The 18,441-nt window shown below is 41.6% G+C and overlaps 1 protein-coding gene across 10 annotated transcripts in view; it reads right to left on the reverse strand.

Moving 5' to 3' along the window:
* Positions 1–18,441, reverse strand: part of MAEA (macrophage erythroblast attacher, E3 ubiquitin ligase) — a 116,962-nt gene that overhangs the window by 90,420 nt on the left and 8,101 nt on the right. For 9 of the 10 annotated variants that reach the window (XM_005292407.5, XM_024106466.3, XM_024106465.3 and 6 more), the window contains one exon: positions 440–622. In XM_005292407.5, the coding sequence (XP_005292464.1) occupies positions 440–622 (183 nt within the window). Of the gene's footprint in view, positions 1–439; positions 936–1,034; positions 2,932–18,441 lie in introns of those variants that run through there. The other variant, XM_065597212.1, reaches the window with a different exon arrangement.

Below are 18,441 nucleotides of genomic sequence, written 5' to 3' on the forward strand. Positions count from 1 at the left end.
CAACTAACTCAACTGACTGCTGCTACCTCTTCTGTGGCTAAAAAACTTCAGTCTCCAGGACTGTCAGAGAAGCCTCATCTACTGGTTTAGATATATAAAACAAGAGAAAATCCTGTCATCGCAATGTCTCAGACGGTATGTAACACTTCTGTGTTGACTATTCATAAAAGACCATTTTTAATATACATATTTCTACTTTAAGAGATTTAGTGATACTAAATCATGGGACACAAAGTCAAATTTCATAGGCACAGTGAAGCAAGGAACAATCACTTTCTGGTATTTGCTTTACAATATAGCCTTAAAGGCTCTCTCTAGTGCCATTAATATTTATTTCTGGACCACAAGAATAAAAGTGTGGGGTAACTTAACACCGTGACAGAGGTAATCTTCTGAAATGAGAAATGAAGATATAATAAACAGCAGAAATACCAGTTACCTTTCTTTTCAGAACACTGAGCTTTTCAACTACTCCATCAAGGAGACTAACAACTGAATCCACAGCAGGACAGCTACTCAAGGTCTTCTCCAGCTCTGCAACAACCATAGTAACGTGGCTCGTCTCTCGATCAATATTTTTCTGTGCAGCTCGAAACCGTTTGTTCAGTGTTTCATAAGGTACCTAAAATAAAAATTGTTAAGTCTTAAGAATTAGTGTACTTAAACAGCCATCTCTGCTAGACAATTTCTGTGCAATAGTGGACAAGTTGAGTCCAAATTGTTAAAAAAAAAAAAAAAAACCCACCCCAATTGATGTGGTGTGCTCCCTTTTTGTGCCCAACTTGAAACACCTTTGAGGGCCTATGTTTTCAGGAAGCACTGAGTGTCCACCCTCTGAAACCAGACCCCCTTCTAACTGTCTCAAGATGCACACCCAAATTCACTAGTGAGTTTGAAAGTTTTAGTCTTCATCTCTCTCTCTCTCTGTTTAGTTCCTATCTATACAATGAGAAGAACAGGAGTACTTGTGGCACCTTAGAGACTCCTGTTCTTCTTTTTGCGGATACAGACTAACACGGCTGTTACTCTGAAACCTATCTATACAATGATAGTTACAGTTCCTTTCCCCCACTCCGTCTCTTTTTTCAGTATAGCATATAAGCTTTTTGGAGGAAGGACTGTGTACATAGAGCACTTAGCACAATGCCACTCCCCCCAGTTTCAACTGGTGTAGCCACTATACAAATTATAATGAAAGTCTATTGGATATTTTTCAAATAATGGATAAAAGTGAGGAGAGATCTGTTTGTGAACTATCTAAGCAGAAAAGAAGCTAAATGTCAAATAAAAGTTATTATTTCACTCAGTATAGAAATTAGCACATATAACGAGTAAATGATTAGATTAAATGTAATTATTAGGTTGCTCTCCCTATTTCCTTAAAAAAACAAACAAAAAAAAGCGAAGCTCCTGTTAATCTAAATAAAACAAGCTCATTTCCTTCCCAAAGTTTCTCTACAATGTTCTGTGCACAGTGAGTTCTTGTTGTAGGGTTGGTATGACACTTACGGGGGGATACCCAGAGTTGTGAGGCACCTCTCTACTACCTGCCCTTAGCATGAGAGAGTCTTGTCTGTGCCTGCTGGGGCTCAGCTTCTGGACTCCACCAGCCTTTGGCAACACAGGCCTCCTAGACAGGCCTTGCTGTCTCTGTACAAGTTAGTAATAGGCACATGTCAATCCGAGTCCCCTGAGCATTCACCTGGAGGGCCCACAGAACTCTCAGATCCTCTATTCCAGGGGTTCTCAAAATGTGGGTCGTGACCCCATTTTAATGGGGTCGCCAAGGCTGGCGTTGGCCCCGCGCCCAGCAAGCCTGAAGCCCAAGCCCAAGCGCCACTGCCCAGGGTTGAAGCCCAAGACCCACCGCCCAAGGTTAAGGTTACATGCTCCCTTTTGGGCTTTAGCTTTGCCCGCCCCCCCGCCCCCCGGGGTGGGGGGCTCTGGCAGGCACAGTCTTCGATTCCCCCTCCTGAGGTCATGCAGTAATTTTTATTGTCAAAAGGGGATCACGATGCAATTAAGTTTGAGAACCACTGCTTTATTCCCTAAGGAACAGTGCATAGTTTCAATTGAGGATTACCACTCTGCTTAACACACAGCATTTAGATATATTTATAGTGAAAACAAAAATATGTTTATTATCAAAGAACAGAGAATCAAGTGATAGAAAGTAAGACTATCAGAAACAAATGGCTACATATAAAACAAAAACTATGGAACAATAATAAATATATAAACAAAATATGTTTTCTAGTCTAAATTTAACTCATAAGACATTCTCATTTCCTACAGAATATAAATTTAACTCATAAGACTTGTTTTCCCACCCCCAACATTTTCAGTCAGGATGACTAAGATCACTTTTTCATGAGATCACGTCCAGTGACAGCTTTTCCTCACCAACTAAGGGATACCAGTGGATCTCTCTGCACCCCCAGGTATATCAGACCAGACCTTTTGAGCTTCACCTGAAAACACGATTCCCTCTCCACCCGCTGTTTACTTGGTCCTGTTAATTTCCTTCTGAAGTCTCACATGCTCTTCATTAGCATTTGACTGAATACGCTAATAGACTTCTACTGTGAGACACAGAATACACAACAGTCCACCAGGGAGATAAATGTCTCCTACCTCAGGTCTGGAGAAGTTTGTCGCAAGGTATGTTATCTGCCTTTAAACTACAAAGCATAGAGAACATAATATTCAGCATATATACACACAACTCCTTACTATTTTCCATACATACATTTTGCAATGATTATGATAACCAGTGTGGTACAGTGCTTCCTTAGAGACCTTACATGACCCTTTTGGGTAAACCCAGGGGATCCTTGTACCCCTATGCCCCTGCCAGTAGCATCAAGAGGTCCTTGGGTCACAGTTCTCAATCCGTTTGAGAAGAAATGACAATTTTAATGCATATTCAGAAACTTCATCCACACAGAGCCTTAAATGGACTTTGCAAATAAAGCTCTGATCCTGTAAATGCCTATGGGGGTGCACAAATCTCAACTCCTCCAATGGAAGTTTCACATGTGGAGCACTTCTAGTTTGGATTCAAGGGTGAGTGAGTTTGGACCAAGTGGAAAGCATGCCAGATCTCATGTCTGGCATTCTTTAGATAGCATCCAAAAGAAATCAGGTTCCTGGCACTAGTTTTACTTTACAGAAAGTATTTTAATAATAATTAAATAGAAAGTCAAAATAAAGTTCAAGTAATAATTAGGCAGCGAAGGAGTTAGCTACAGTTATGGTAGTAAGTCTGACTCTTAATATCACAAGAAAGTCACTGAGAAACTGCTGGAATGAGAAAACAAAGCAACAGCAGCATATTGGACAACACAGCACTACTGAGAAGGCAGATGCTGTAATAAGCATTTACAAGATTTGACGAGTGCCCTGAAATCCAGGGAAAATTAAGAGAATCATTACAGTCTAAGATGGTGTCACACTGGGCTGTAAACAGACTTAAAGATGAAATAGCTGCACTTCAGTAGCGCCTGTTAAAGGGAGTTGCATAAGTGAACAGAGGGGTTGTTAGATTCTTAGGAGTGGAGATGAGTTAAAAAATGAAAAGTGTCAATGGAATAGGACTGAGTATGTTTTTATCCTGAAAACACAAACATAAAATACTTACACGAAGCATAAAAAAAGCAGCTTGTTGACAAGAGAATTATCACTATAAAAGTAGGGGACATATTTTGCAGCACAAAGCAGGCTTCAAGCCTATATAGTGAGTGGATCACTCCAATATAGGTAATGAAGGGCCAGCGAGGCAGTTTCCCTATACCACTCCAGCACAAATGGCACAGGTAAATATAAAACAAAATCACAAGATTCTGTAGAATTTTTTTGTACTTGAGAAGATGTGCATTAAAATTAGTGGGGTTTTTTTAATATACTGTATAGTCCAGCTGCAGCTAAGGAAAGCACAGCATAATTTAGGGCAGGGGATTTCCACATTTTTCTTGCTGAGGCCCCCCCACCCCCTCACATGCTATAAAAACTCCAGAGCCCGGCACAGGACTTGGGGCCGGGGGGTGGGAGGACAACCCCTTGGGCATAGGCTTAGTTTGACTTCTGGGGGGGAGGGGGCAAGGGCTGGAGGGGCAAGGGCCAGCTCTGCACAGCGGGGTCCAGGAAGGGAGCACCACCTCCACCACCTGACTCACCTCAGCAGGCCATCCAGCCTGTGGGGGCACGCAACCAAAAAATGTAACTCAAAGGGGGGGGGGGGAACTCAGCTCAAAAATTTGAAAACCACTCAGGGTGCAGGCAGGGGGTAACTAGGGGCTGCATACAGCAAGGAGCTTAGATCGGGATGCAGGTAGGGGAGTAGCTAGGGGCTGCATACAGCAAGGAGCTTAGCTCGGGGTGCAGGCACGGGGGGGTAGCTCAAGTTACAGGGAGGATAGCTAGGGGCTGTATGCCAGGAGGGCTCCCCCTGCAGTGGCTGCTCCCAGAGGGCTCTTCCGGCCACAGAGTCGGGTCCCCCCACCTGGGTGACTCTTACCAGATGCATGAGTAGTCAAAGGGGGCCAGGAGCTGAGGAGCAGGCACCAGCAGCAGACATAGCTGCCCACTCCATGGCACCATCAGCCAGAGAAGCAGCTGCCCCACTCTGCCTGGCTCTGGCTTCCCATCTACAACCTGGCTAGAGGGCTGAGCATCAGGGGGGCTGGAGGAGAGGAGGAGCTGCCCCCGGACTGCCATACTCTGGGTAAGGCACTGCAGTTTGGGGGGAACACTCTTGTGCCCCCCAACTCTGCCCATGGGCTCAGGGCTTCTGCCCACAGAACGCTGGGGGGCTCCAGTCCCATGCGGCTCCCAGCCCAACACCAGGCTTCAGATTGGGGGGGCAGCTTCAGGCTTGGGGCTCCAGGTTTCAGGAGTGGGGCCCCCCTGAAATGGCTCACAGACCCCGGGTTGAGAACCACTGACTTCGGGGACAGTGGAGGTGTGGTTGAAAAGGCAGCTACTTGCTCTGTGCTGGGGGAAGGGAAGGCGTTACCAGGTCCCAGGGCTTCCCAGCACACTGATTATGGTTTCAGCCCCTTAGGGCTGCTGGCAGCCTGTGCAAATTAAAGCAGTCCTCAGGGTTCAGAGCTGGAACTGGATTGGGAGAGTGTGTTAAGCATCCTTTGCAAGGATCTCTCCCCCAATTCTACTCTAAGTCATGCTGTGCATTCAGCTGCAGCTGATCTATACATGCCACATCAAAAACTCATGTTATTTTTAAAAGTCCAAAACAATTCTGCAGAACTGTTTTTGATTTACTTGCACCCTGTCTGTACAAAATGCTGTTTGGGCCTTTTTTGCAGCACAATCTTTTAGAAGCAAGTACTGTTGCCAAACCTAACCATTCAAAAATCATGAGTGACCTCAAAAGAAAAACAAAACATCTTTCTAAAATAATAAATTGTAAGCTCTTTAGTTCCTTTCCGGTTTCTGTGCTATGGAGAACGTCAGTCAGATTTTCAAACTTTTCTCTGTAAATATGAGGGCTGGAACTTTCGTTTTAAAAAAGCTGAGATTCTCACTTGACTCCAGGAATATGCTTCAAGAAGACATCAAATATGAATTTTGAGATAAAATAGTGAATCTGAAAAAAAAAAAAAAAAACCCAACACCAACACTTCTTTAGTAACAATTTGTCCTGCTGGTTGACTTTTACAAATCTGCATCTTATTTCTTTTTCATTTCAAGAATATATAGAAGGGTATGAAGTTCAGAAGAAAAATGCTGCAGAACCTGTTAATGGGGCATGCAAGGTTTTATTATTAATTGTGCAAACACCCTACCATGAGTAGCAATAAGGAGAAATTCTACTTCTCTCTCATCATGTTGAGGTCAGCACCTCCACATTTTAGATATTCAGTCTAGTTGAGAAATAATATATTTACAACTGAAAGTTAAGTTGTTTTGAGTGTATTTAACAGTCCTTTAATTTCTATAGCCACCCCTCACACCCATTTGTATGAGTCCAATTCCCAAGCCCATTTTTCTCTTTTCTGACTTTTTCAAATACATCTATAGGCACCCAATTCACTGCTCTAGCATATATCTTACAAATTAAAACACACACAAAATTAACATATTTACTGGCAGTCTCTTTATATCCATCTCAGCCCATGCTCTCCCCAGAAGCCTTGGAGGAGGAAAAGAGATGGGCTTTATAGCATGCGTTAGGAGATTAAAAATCAGAGCTCTAGGGGAATATGACAGAGTGCTGGGAACCAAGAGCTGAGCCAGCACTCAGGTCACTTAAACACCAATTAATTCCCCCCAGGGTGGACCGGATAGGATTAGATTAAAATGGTCTGGAGAAGGACTAACAAGCAAATTGGCCCAGATATGAGGAGGTACACCTCTACCCCAATATAACGCTGTCCTCGGGAGCCAAAAAAAAAAAAAATCTTACTTCATTATATTGAACTTGCTTTGATCTGCCGGACTGTGCAGCCCCAGCCCCCCGGAGCACTGCTTTATCGCGCTATATCCAAATTCGTGTTATATCGGGTCAAGTTACATCGGGGTAGAGGTGTATAAGGCAGCACAAGAAGGAAGTACAGGGAAGAGAGAGGCAGGCTAGCAGGGCAATCTTCCCTCTCCTCAGCAGAGAACTGAGGTGAAACTGAAAGCCTAAATAATTATGATGTATGGATCTGCCAGGTGGTGGGAAGAACAAATGTAAATAAATTGCACGGAGGTGTTTGACAACTGAATGTCTCCAAGGGTGCATAGAGAGAGCAGAGGACAGGGATGGGATGTTGCCCTGCCACACCCAGTAAGGAAACCAAGTTCCACAACACCATGCCAGCAGCTTTCTTATTTATAATGAGAGGAAAATTTAGCTCAGATGTTTACTAATCCGGACTCTGGCAGTATGCTATAGGAGGGATGATCTCAAGGTGTAACCACATGGGCAGCACATTACAACAATCTATTCTGGAGATGAGAAAGGCATGGATAATTGAGGTGAACCTTGCCATAGAGAGAAAGGTCACAACCATCTTGGTAGGCCTAAATGGAAAAAAGTGCTTGGCCACAGCTGCTACCCGAGCACTTACTAGCAGCCTAGGACCTACCACCACCCTCAAGCTGTGTCTCTGTTTTACAAGTATCAGAGGGGTCGCCGTGTTAGTCTGAATCTGTAAAAAGCAACAGAGGGTCCTGTGGCACCTTTAAGACTAACAGAAGTATTGGGAGCATAAGCTTTCGTGAGTAAGAATCTCACTTCTTCAGATGCAAGTAATGGAAATCTCCAGAGGCAGACCTTGGGAGGCAAGCCAGTCCTCGCCCACAGACAACCTGCCAACCTTAAGCATATTCTCACCAGCAACCACGCACCGCACCATAACAACTCCAACTCAGGAACCAACCCATGCAACAAACCTCGATGCCAACTCTGCCCACATATCTACACCAGCAACACCATCACAGGACCTAACCAGATCAGCTACAACATCACCGGCTCATTCACCTGCACGTCCACCAATGTTATATATGTCATCATGTGCCAGCAATACCCCTGTGCTATGTACATTGGCCAAACTGGACAGTCACTACGCAAGAGGACAAATGGACACAAATCATATCAGGAATGGCAATATACGAAAACCTGTAGGAGAACACTTCAACCTCCCTGGCCACACAATAGCAGATGTAAAGGTAGCCATCTTACAGCAAAAAAACTTCAGGACCAGACACCAAAGAGAAACTGCTGAGCTCCAGTTCATTTGCAAATTTGACACCATCAGATCAGGATTAAACAAAGACTGTGAATGGCTATCCAACTACAGAAGCAGTTTCTCCTCCCTTGGTGTTCACACCTCAACTGCTAGCAGAGCACCTCGCCCTCCCTGATTGAACTAACCTCGTTATCTCCATACTGATTTATACCTGCCTCTTGAGATTTCCATTACTTGCATCTGAAGAAGTGAGGTTCTTACCCACGAAAGCTTATGCTCCAATACTTCTGTTAGTCTTAAAGGTGCCACAGGACCCTCTGTTGTGTTTTACAAATGGTGTTCTTACGCTCTGGCAGGCATGCAGATATACAGCTGAGCCAAATTTTTCAGCTTCTTCCCCCACTCCTCACATCTGGATTGAGTCACAGCCAGAAAACTCTCATCTAGGCACTGGGTATAGCATTTCTGCACCCAATCCATCAGGGAAATTAACACACCATAGAAAGATGTCTTAGAGGGCTCTTAAAAAAACCAAAAACAAAACCCCAGCCTTAAAGAAAAAAAAATACTAAAGCACTGCCCTTTCTCACCCCCCTCCCATTTGTGAAACTGTCCTGGAGCACTTAAGAAGGGCTTAAAAAATCCACTCACAAGTAGCAAGAGAAAGTTTTCTGGTGTTGGTGGACTGGATGTGGAGGGGAGTTGTGTCTGCAGCATTTAAACTTATTTTATTGAGATTTAATAAGTGCTACATTTCTAGCCCTTTATTGTTGAAGGCAGCATTCCAAATGTTAATTGATGTATTGTTATCTGTCTGAAACAGCAGTTAAAACAGTTCAGTGTCTGTTGCTCATAGCTTTCCCAGACAACATATAACAAAATTGACATCATGTAATTGTGTCCATTTATCTCACAACGACCCTTAGAGAAAGCTAGGAGCTGCAGTAGAGACATGCCCCCACCCTCTTACAACACACGAAACGGATATGAAAGTACATTTATACTAGTCCTCCAGTACAGCAGTTCCCAAACTGATCCTGTGGAGTACAAATTGTCTGGGGTAAGCAGGCTGATCATATAAGACGGTGCTGGCTCTTCTTTTCCTCCCGCTCATTAGAATCCCATTGTAGAAGAGAGGCTGGAGAACTGTAATTACAACTGGAAATAACAAGTCAACCTAACTTACTCTACTTGGTAAGAGAAGAGGAAATAGGAGTCAATGGGACAGGAGCTGCAGAGGGGAAGAATATCCAGGGAAGCACATGAAGAAGGAGAGGAATAAAACGGGACCAGAAGGCAAAGCAGCCTTTTTTTTTTTTGAGGGGTGGAGAAGATAAACAATAAACGGGGGAGGACAAAACATGGCAATTAAATAGGTAACTCCTCGCTTAACGTTGGAGTTGTTCCTCAAAAATGCTACTTTAAGCGAAACGATGTTAAGCGAATCTCATTTCCCCATAAGAATTAATGTAAATTGATTGCCTGCTGGGTGGCTGTTGCACAGGGAACTTAGGGGAGCGGGGAGCTGATGGGGGGGCTGCTGGTCCACCCTGGTTCCAAGCCCCCACCAGCTAGCTCTAATGGGCTGCTCTATCTGCGAGCAGTGGACAAAGCAGGCAGCAGCCAAACAATGTTATATGGGAGCATTGCGCAACTTTAAATGAGCATGTTCTCTAATTGATCAGCAACGTAAGAACAAAACAGTTAATCAGGACGACTTTATGTGAGGAGTTACAGTACAAGATTGATAGCTAAAAATTCAAAAGGTTTACTTTTCCACATACGTAAAAGAAGTTGTCGTCACAGGACTGTTTTGCAGTTATAAAGGGAAGGAGTGTGCTCCATGCAGTCACAAATCGGAGGACGTGGAACAATTTCTCTGTTATGGTTAGTCCTTTTTAACAGAACTTTTCAACTCTATCAAGTGTGTGTGTGTGCACGCACACGTGCACGTGTGTGTGCGCGCAGACATGCGCATGTTTTAAATAATCTCTAGTTTTGGCCTAACATCAAGTCATGTAGTTGAAGCAACCACTCTTCACTTACATCTGTAGTTTTGTAAAAGATATCTGAACTTTCCCACCCTTGTTAGTAAAGCTGTTTGGCATGAGTTACTGATTCTGCAACTACTAGCACGGCAATGTCAAAACCACAATAAAGTCTCAAGAGACTTTTTTTCCCCCCTTCTTTAAACAAAAAGGTACCAGAATGAGTTCATACATGTGCAATATCCAGCTTCTTGCCTTATGTTTTTGTATCTAGGGCAAGTGTGATGTGAACACAATACCTTTAATCATGGTGAGCATGACTTTTGCTGATGTCTCCATGTGTGCTCTTTAACGTTAATAGAGTTACTGATGAAAAACGGAACAAGCTTCTAGGTATGGAAGACGTCCAAATGCTAATTAATATAAAAGTACATGTGTACAGACAAGTGCATATAAGTGAGACATACACACATGGGTAAGTTTATGGGGCAGTTGCTTAACATATTAGCAAGGGAGAAGAATCTGGAGAGAGAATAGGGAAAAAGGAGGTTAAAATACTTAGATAAGTTAGATTTACTGAAGTCAGCAGTGTATGAAGAAACATCCTAGCATACTTAAGGAACTAGCCAAGGCAATCTCTGAACCAGCAGTGATTATCTTTGAGAACTCATGGAGGATGGGTGGGATTTTAGAAGACTGGAGAAGAGCAAAAATAGTACCCATCTTCAAAAAAAAGGATGGGGGGGGGAGGGGAAGGAGGACATTGAGAATGAAACCAGTCATCTTAACATCAATACTCAAAAATACTGGAACAAATTATTAAACATTCAATTTGTATGCACCTAGCAAATAATAGGGTGATAAGTTACAGCCAACATGAATTTGTCAAGAACAAGTCACGCCAAACCAAACTAACGTCCTTCTTTGACAGGGTTACTGGCTTAATGGAAAGGGGAAAATTTGTAGACATGATGTATTTGGACATAACTAAGGCTTTTGACAGTGTCCTACATGACATTCTCATAAGCGAACTACAGAAATATGATTTAGATGAAATATTACATGGATGCAAAACTGAGTTAAAGCTCAGACTCAAAGTGTAATTATCAATGATTTGCTGTCAAACTGGGGGGGAGGAGGCAAATGTAGTGGGGTCCACAAGAGTCTGTAGTGGCTCTGTACTATCCAATATTTTCATTAATAACCTGAATAAAGGAGGGGAGACTGTGTTGGTAAAAACTTGCAGATGACAGCAATCTGGGTGGGGTTGCAAGCACTTTGATGGACAAGATTAGAATTCAAAAGTGATCCTGATAATTTGGAGAACTGGTCTGAAATCAACAAGATGAAGTGCATAGTGCTACAATTAGAAGGGGGGGGAAATCAAATGCACAAACACAAAACCAGGAATAACTGGCTAGGCAGCAGTAATGCAGAAGAGGATCTGGGGAGATTATAATGGATGACAAGTTGAATAGGAGTTAACAGTGTGATAGTGAGGGGAAAAAAAGGCAAGCATAGTTCTGGGATGTATTAACAGGAGCGTCTTAAGACACGAGAGGTAATTACCTGTTCAATTTAGCACTGGTGAGGCAGTGGCTGGAATATTGTGCCCAGTTTTGGGCACCAAACTTCAATAAAATATGTGAACAAATTGGAGAGAGTCCAGAGGAGAGCTACAAAAATTATAAGACTTTGAGAAAATATGACCTATGAAGAAATAATGAAAGAATTGAGCATGTTTAGTCTAGAGAAGAGAAGACAGTCTGAGGACATAACAGTCAACAAATATGTAAAAAATTGTTACAGAGAGGCTAACAATCAGTTCTTCTGCAAATCCACCACGGGCAGGTAAAGAAGCGATCAGCTTAGTTTGCAGCAAGGGAGATTCAAGTTAAAAATTAGTTTTTTTCCTAACAACAAGAATAGTTAAGCATTTGAACAGGTTACCTAAGAAGGTTGTGCAATCCCCATCTTGGAGATCTTTAAGAACAGGTTACACAAACACCTGTCAGGGATGGTCTATGGTCTAGGACTCTAGGTATACTTACTCCTGCCTCTGCACAGGGAGGATGGACTAGATGACCTCTTGTGGTCCCTTCCAGCCCTACTTGTCTATGATTCTATGACTGTTGGACAAAATATAGAGAAACAAAAATTGGACTGGTAGGTTGCAGTTTCACGTGCTCCCTTACTAAATGTGGGTCAGCAGATTAGCCCGGTCAGCTTATCCAGTGATTAAAGAATTAGCATAAAAAGGATCCTGGACACATTTTAATTTCTTTGAGCCAGGCATCATGTCTTCTTGTGCTTCCTAACAAAAAAGTTCTTGATCCCAATTTGGGCCTTTGGGTGCTAGTGCAGTACAAACACTACTTTTATTAGTAGTAGTAGTAAAGTTAAGAGAATCCACAAACTGACCACTACAGTCACATGATTACAAACCAGTCTAATGGTGACCACTAAGGGGATTTTAAAATAAATAAATAAATAAATAAATAAATAGAGAGCCCTAAAACATTGCATCTAAGACCCTGTTTTGACAGGAAAAACAAAGGTTTTTTTTCCCCCAATTACGTTATCTTAACACAAATTAAAAGCACTATAAACACACAGGCTAACGTGCCTGAAGCTGTGTTAGCTGGCCATGTTTTGGCCTATGCTTCTGTGTTAGCCTGCATCTTTACAGGCTTTTCATTCAAGATAAACTAAACTCAACCAAAATAAAAAATTAATTAATTAAAAAAAAAAAAAAGCCACACACATGGCCACACCCTTTTTGGTCTATTAAGACAGAGGTTAAATTTTCCTGGGCAACTAAGAGAGAAAGACAAAGTCAAACAGTGGCAGTAATGAGACAGTCGTGAAAAGCAGAAATGTGAAAGAGTGAGCTAGGAGCGTTGTGCACAAGAGGAAAGGTGCAGTAGCAGAGAAGCAGAGGCAGAATGCAATGCCTCCTAAATACTTTAATTGTAAACAAGAAAAAAAAAATCCCAAAATCAAAATAGAGGTCAACCCATCCAGGACACACGTCTGAGCAGCAAATAAGGTCCACACACTTGGACAGGATATGTAAAATAGTACTGTACTCCTCATCTATCATTCTTCAGATAGAGTAACTTATTCTGCACATGAGACTAGATTACTTTGTGGACCAGCAATAGGTAAAGCATTTTTGTGTAGGAGTAATGCAATAAATTTATCACTTGTATTCTACAGCACTTCATCTGTCAATCTCAGATTATTTCACAGAGTTGAGCTGGCATTATCTCTATTTTACATATGGGTTAGAAAAGTAATTTATATTGCCACTAATTTGCAGAACCATTAACAGAACCCAATTCTTCTGATTCCAAGCCCTGTTATCAGCCCACTAAACCATGACCCACTGTTTTCCTCTACAGTAGTAATAATTTTTCCCGGAGTTGCTGGCCTACCTTTAATCAAAGGCTAATAAATAAAATAAATAAATAAATAAATATAGATTAGACAGATAGATTAGATAGATAAGAGACCTAGGACAAGTGGTTGGGTTTAAATTTTTATTTCTCACAAATATTCATATCAAGAATTAAGAGCCAAAGTTCAAAGGTGGACTAAGTTTTCCTATGCAGTAATGTTAATTTTCTAAGTCTGTGTGGTAGGGTGTGAGATTTTTCCAAAAATTATGACGTTTAGGGGAAAAAAATGTTGTGCAAAACATGAACTTCCCTCAGTTACAAAACATGTCAGTTTCATAATACTATTTCACTTTAATACTATTTTTATTCAAGGGTTTTAGCTGCTCTAAACTGGACACTGAGAGATATCTATCTTTATATAAAAAAAATAAAAGGTCACCACTCAATATTGCTCAGAATTTTGTCTGCTATTTCAACACTTCAAGAGAATGAACTAATAGTGTCTAGGGCCTTGGCTACACTTACCCGCTAGTTCGGCGGCTGGCAATCGAACTTCTGGGTTCGACTTATCGCGTCTAGTCTGGACGCGATAAGTCGAACCCGGAAGTGCTCGCCATTGACTGCGGTACTCCAGCTCGGCGAGAGGAGTACCGCGGAGTCGACGGGGGAGCCTGCCTGCCGAGTGTGGACCAAGGTAAGTTCGAACTAAGGTACTTCGAACTTCAGCTACGTTATTCACGTAGCTGAAGTTGCGTACCTTAGTTCGAATTAGGGGGGTAGTGTAGACCTGGCCTAAGATAACAAATTGACACAGTTCAACTAACATACACACTTGTACAAAAGAAGCAAATCAAATACAGATTTTTGGGGGGATTAAACTTTTCCATAGGAACAATTATACAAGAAAATTTAATCAATCTCCTTTAGTCACCTATTTCGTTCTGTGCAAGTTTCTCATTTACAAAATTCAGCCAACATCTTGCTAGATCATTTTGCTGTTGTACAATGATCTCTTGCATCCTTATGTAATCCAACTGTCATCAATCTTAGGGTTTGTGTAGTGGCATACATTAGAAATGTGGTGGAAACTGTCACTCCCACCACACTTTTTTTTTTTTTTTTTAGTAGCTGCCATCTTTGACTCCCCTTCTAAAAGCAAAGTTCCACTAGACACTTTTTAAAGCTTTGTCAAAGATATCTCGCTGTCAAGAGTCAAGTAGAACGCCTGGCTCTAACACAGTCCTCCTGTGTGACCTTAAGCAAGTCACAGAATCACAGAAATGTAGGGCTGGAAAGAACTTCAAGAAGTCATCAAATCCGGTCCCTTGCACTGAAGCAAGACCAAGTATATCTACAACAGGGGTAGGCAATCTATGGCACGCGTGCTGAAGGTGGCACGTGAGCTGATTTTCAATGGCACTCACACTGCCTGGGTCCTGGCCACCGGTCTGGGGGACTCTGCAGGTCCCCCATCAGTCTTCAAATGTGTTAAGGGCTGATCAATTGTTTTTCATGTCCACTGAAGATAGGACAAGAAGCGATCAGCTTAACCTGCCGCAAGGGAGATTTTAGGTTAAATATTAGGAAAACCTTTCCTACTATAAGGATAGTTAAGGACTGGAATGGGCTTCAAGGGCAGGTTGTGGAATCCTCTTCATTGCAGGTTTTTAAGAACAGCTTAGACAAACACCTGTCAAGAATGGTGTAAATCGGGGTCGGCAACCTTTCAGAAGTGGTGTGTCAAGTCTTCATTTATTCACGCTAATTTAAGGTTTCACGTGCCAGTAATACATTTTAACGTTTTTAGAAAGTCTCTTTCTGTAAGTCTATAATATATAACTAAACTATTGTATGTAAAGTAAATACGTTTTTTAAAATGTTTAAGAAGCTTCATTTAAAATTAAATTAAAATGCAGAGCCCCCGGATCGGCGGCCAGGACCCAGGCAGTGTGAATGCCACTGAAAATCAGGCATTATTTATTTAATAATTTGATCCAGTATCTTTCCAGGTGTCAAGATAGGACTGACTGGTCTAATTCCCAGGGTCCTCTTTGTTCCCCTTTTTAAAGATAGGTACTAAGTTTGCCCTTCTCCAGTCCTCAGGGACCTCACCAATCCTCCATGAGTTCTCAAAGATAATTGTTAACTGTTCAGAGATTGTGTCCTTAAATACTCTAGGATAAATTTTGTCAGGCCTTACACCAACTTGAATACACACCAGTTATCTAAATATTTTTAACCCGTTTTTCCCCCCCGTATTCTGGCTTATGCTCCTTCCCCCTTTTTAATATTTATTATGCTAATCATCTGAACATAATTAACCTTTTTAGTGAAGACAAGCAAAACAGGCAAACACTTCAGACTTCTTGGTGTCATCCATTATTAGCTCTCTTTCCCTGCTAGGTAAGTAGACCTAGACTTTTCTTTGTCTTTCTCTTGATCTTAATATATTTATAGGACCTCTTCTTCTTGCCTTTAATTCCCTTGCCAGATCTAACTCATTTGGTGCATTATCCATTCTGATTTTGTCCCTACATGTTTAACGGATTATTTATACTCATACTTAGCAATTTGTCCATGCTTCCACTTTTTATGATTTGTGGTGGATAGGGGGTCCTTAAACAGCTATAGGGATATTGGCCTCTTACTATTCTTCCTTCAACCAGAACAGTTTGCTGGTATGCCTTTAACACTGTCTATGCAAAACTGCCAGCTCTCCACAACTCTTTTTTTCCCTTAGATTTTCTTCCCAAGGGACCTTACCTACCAGTTTCTTTGTTTGTTAAAGTCTGCTTTTTTGAGGTCCATTGTCCTTATTCTGCTGCTTTCACTTATTGTCCGTAGAATCACGAAATCTGTCATTTCATGATCACTTTCTCTCAAATTACCTTCAGTCTTCAGATTTGCAAAAAATTCCTCCCTGTTGGTCAGAATCAAGGCTAAAATGGTTGTCTTTGTTACTTCTTCCACTTTCTGGGGAAAAAAAGTTGTCCCCAGTATAGTCCAAGACCATACTGTAGATTTTGTGTTTTGCTATATAACTTTTCTAGCAGATGTTTGAGTATTTAAAGTCCCCCCACCACCTCCATTATTACCAGGTCTTGTGTTCTGGATATTTCTGTTATTTGTTCCAGAAATGCCTCATTCACTTCCTCCCGATTTGGTGGACTAGAGTATATTTACCATGATACCCTGTTTCCCCCCCCCCCTTTTCCTTCACCCAGAGACTTTCAACTGATCTCTCACCTAAGAACAAATGTATATATTCTTGATGTATAATGCAACACCTTCCCTTTTTCCTGAACAAGCTTTACTCCTCTATACCAATATTTCAGTCATGATATCTATCCCATCAGTTCTCAGTGATGCCAGTTCCACAGGATCTGTACTATGCTCCATTTTTTAAACAATTCCTTGGAGGGACCTCTTCAGTATGCCAGATCCCCAAGGGTCCCACTCTCCTAAAGGTGGGTCACACAACCTCAACATCGCCTAGATTGAGCCTCTAGCACTTCAGTTTCACAAAGGGAGCTCTGCCCACTAAGTCCAACTGAGATAGATTCCTACTCAGAGACTTTTTGCCCTCTTGAGGAATCAGACCTCCACATCTATTTTTAGTGACACCAGGTAGCCTTTTCAGAATAGAGTAAGGTTTATTAGTCAACTGGAATACAGAACCGGGAAGTCCTTAGGTTAGCAAGGAGAAGCAAAGGTGAAGACAAGAGTTCAGGCTGACTAAAGTCAGCGCTTTACCCAGTCACGCTGCTGCAGCATCCATTTTGTCTGTCTCCATCTCGCTCGCTCTGTTTGTCAGTCCCAGGTGACAGCTGCTATGTCTCTCAAAGGCCAGCTCTTGTCCCAGTCTCTGATCACCTTGCGGTCCATTATGTTCCTCCTGCACACCCAGGCTGCATTCACATCTTCTGCTTGCCTGAGTTTCCCACAGATAAGTGTCAATGCTCAGTCCTTGGGGTTCCTATTGTCTTTCCAAATCCTCCACTGATATTGACCAGTTTCAGCCAATCCCTAATGACCCATACAGAGCACCCCAGACACTTACTTGACACGAACATCTTCAACGCAACAAGGGCATTAGAACGCTTCTGCACCCACTAGTTAACCTCAAGTCAAGAAAGTCATTTCAAATAATTCATAAAAATATTACAGAAAGTTCCCACTTTGTCACATGAAGTCATAATTTAGCTCATGTACTAATTAGGGCTGTTGATTGATCACAAGAGTTAACTCATGTGATTACCTCAAAAAAATTAATCGCAATTTTAATTGAAGTTTTTTTAATCACAGTTTTAAACAGAATACCAATTGAAATGTATTAAATATTTGTGGCTGTTTTTCTTCAATTTCAATTAGAAAGAATACAAAATGTACGGTGCTCACTTTATATTATTTTTATTACAAGTGTTTGTACTGTAAAAATGATAAAAATAGTATTTTTCAATTCACCTCATACAAGTACTGTAGTACAATCTCTTTATCATGAAAGTGCAACTTACAAATGTAGGGGTTTTTATTACATAACTGCACTCAAAAAACAAAGTAAAACTTTAGACCCCACAAGTCCACTCAGTCCTACTTCTTGTTCAGTCAATTGCTAAGACAAACAAGCTTGTTTACATTTATGGGAGATAATGCTACCCACTTCCTAATTACAATATCACCCGAAAGTGAGAACAGGCATTCGCATGGCACTGTTGTAGCTGGCATCGCAAGTTATTTATGTGCCAGATGTGCTAAAGATTCATATGCCTTTTTATGCTTCGGCCTTCGTTCCAGAGGACATGCTTCCATGCTGATGACGCTAGTTAAAAAAATATGTTAAATAAATTTGTGACTGAACTCTTTTAGGGAGAACTGTAGGTCTCCTGCTATGTTTTAACTGCATTCTGCCATATATTTCATGTTCTAGCAGTCTCGGATGATAACCCAGCACACGTTGTTCTTTTTAAGAACACTTTAACTGCAAATCTGGCAAAATGCAAAGAGGATACAAATGTGAAATTTCTAAAGATAGCTAAAGCACTCGATCCAAGATTTAAGAGTCTGAAGTGGCTTTCAAAATCTGAGAGGGATGAGGTGTGGAGCATGCTTTCAGAAGTCTTCAAAGAGCAACATTCAGATGCAGAAACTACAGAACCCAAACCACCAAAAAAATTAAATTAACCTTCTGCTGGTGGCAGCTGACTCAGATAATGAAAATGAACATTGATGATATCCACTCTTCTTTGGATCATTATCGAGCAGAACCCGTCATCAGCGTGGACGCACATCCTCTGGAACGGTGGTTGAAGCATGAAGGGACATATGAATCTTTAATACATGTGGCATGTAAATATCTCG

Source organism: Chrysemys picta, chromosome 5 (assembly GCF_011386835.1).
Source record: "Chrysemys picta bellii isolate R12L10 chromosome 5, ASM1138683v2, whole genome shotgun sequence".
In the NCBI taxonomy this organism is placed as follows: domain Eukaryota; kingdom Metazoa; phylum Chordata; order Testudines; family Emydidae; genus Chrysemys; species Chrysemys picta.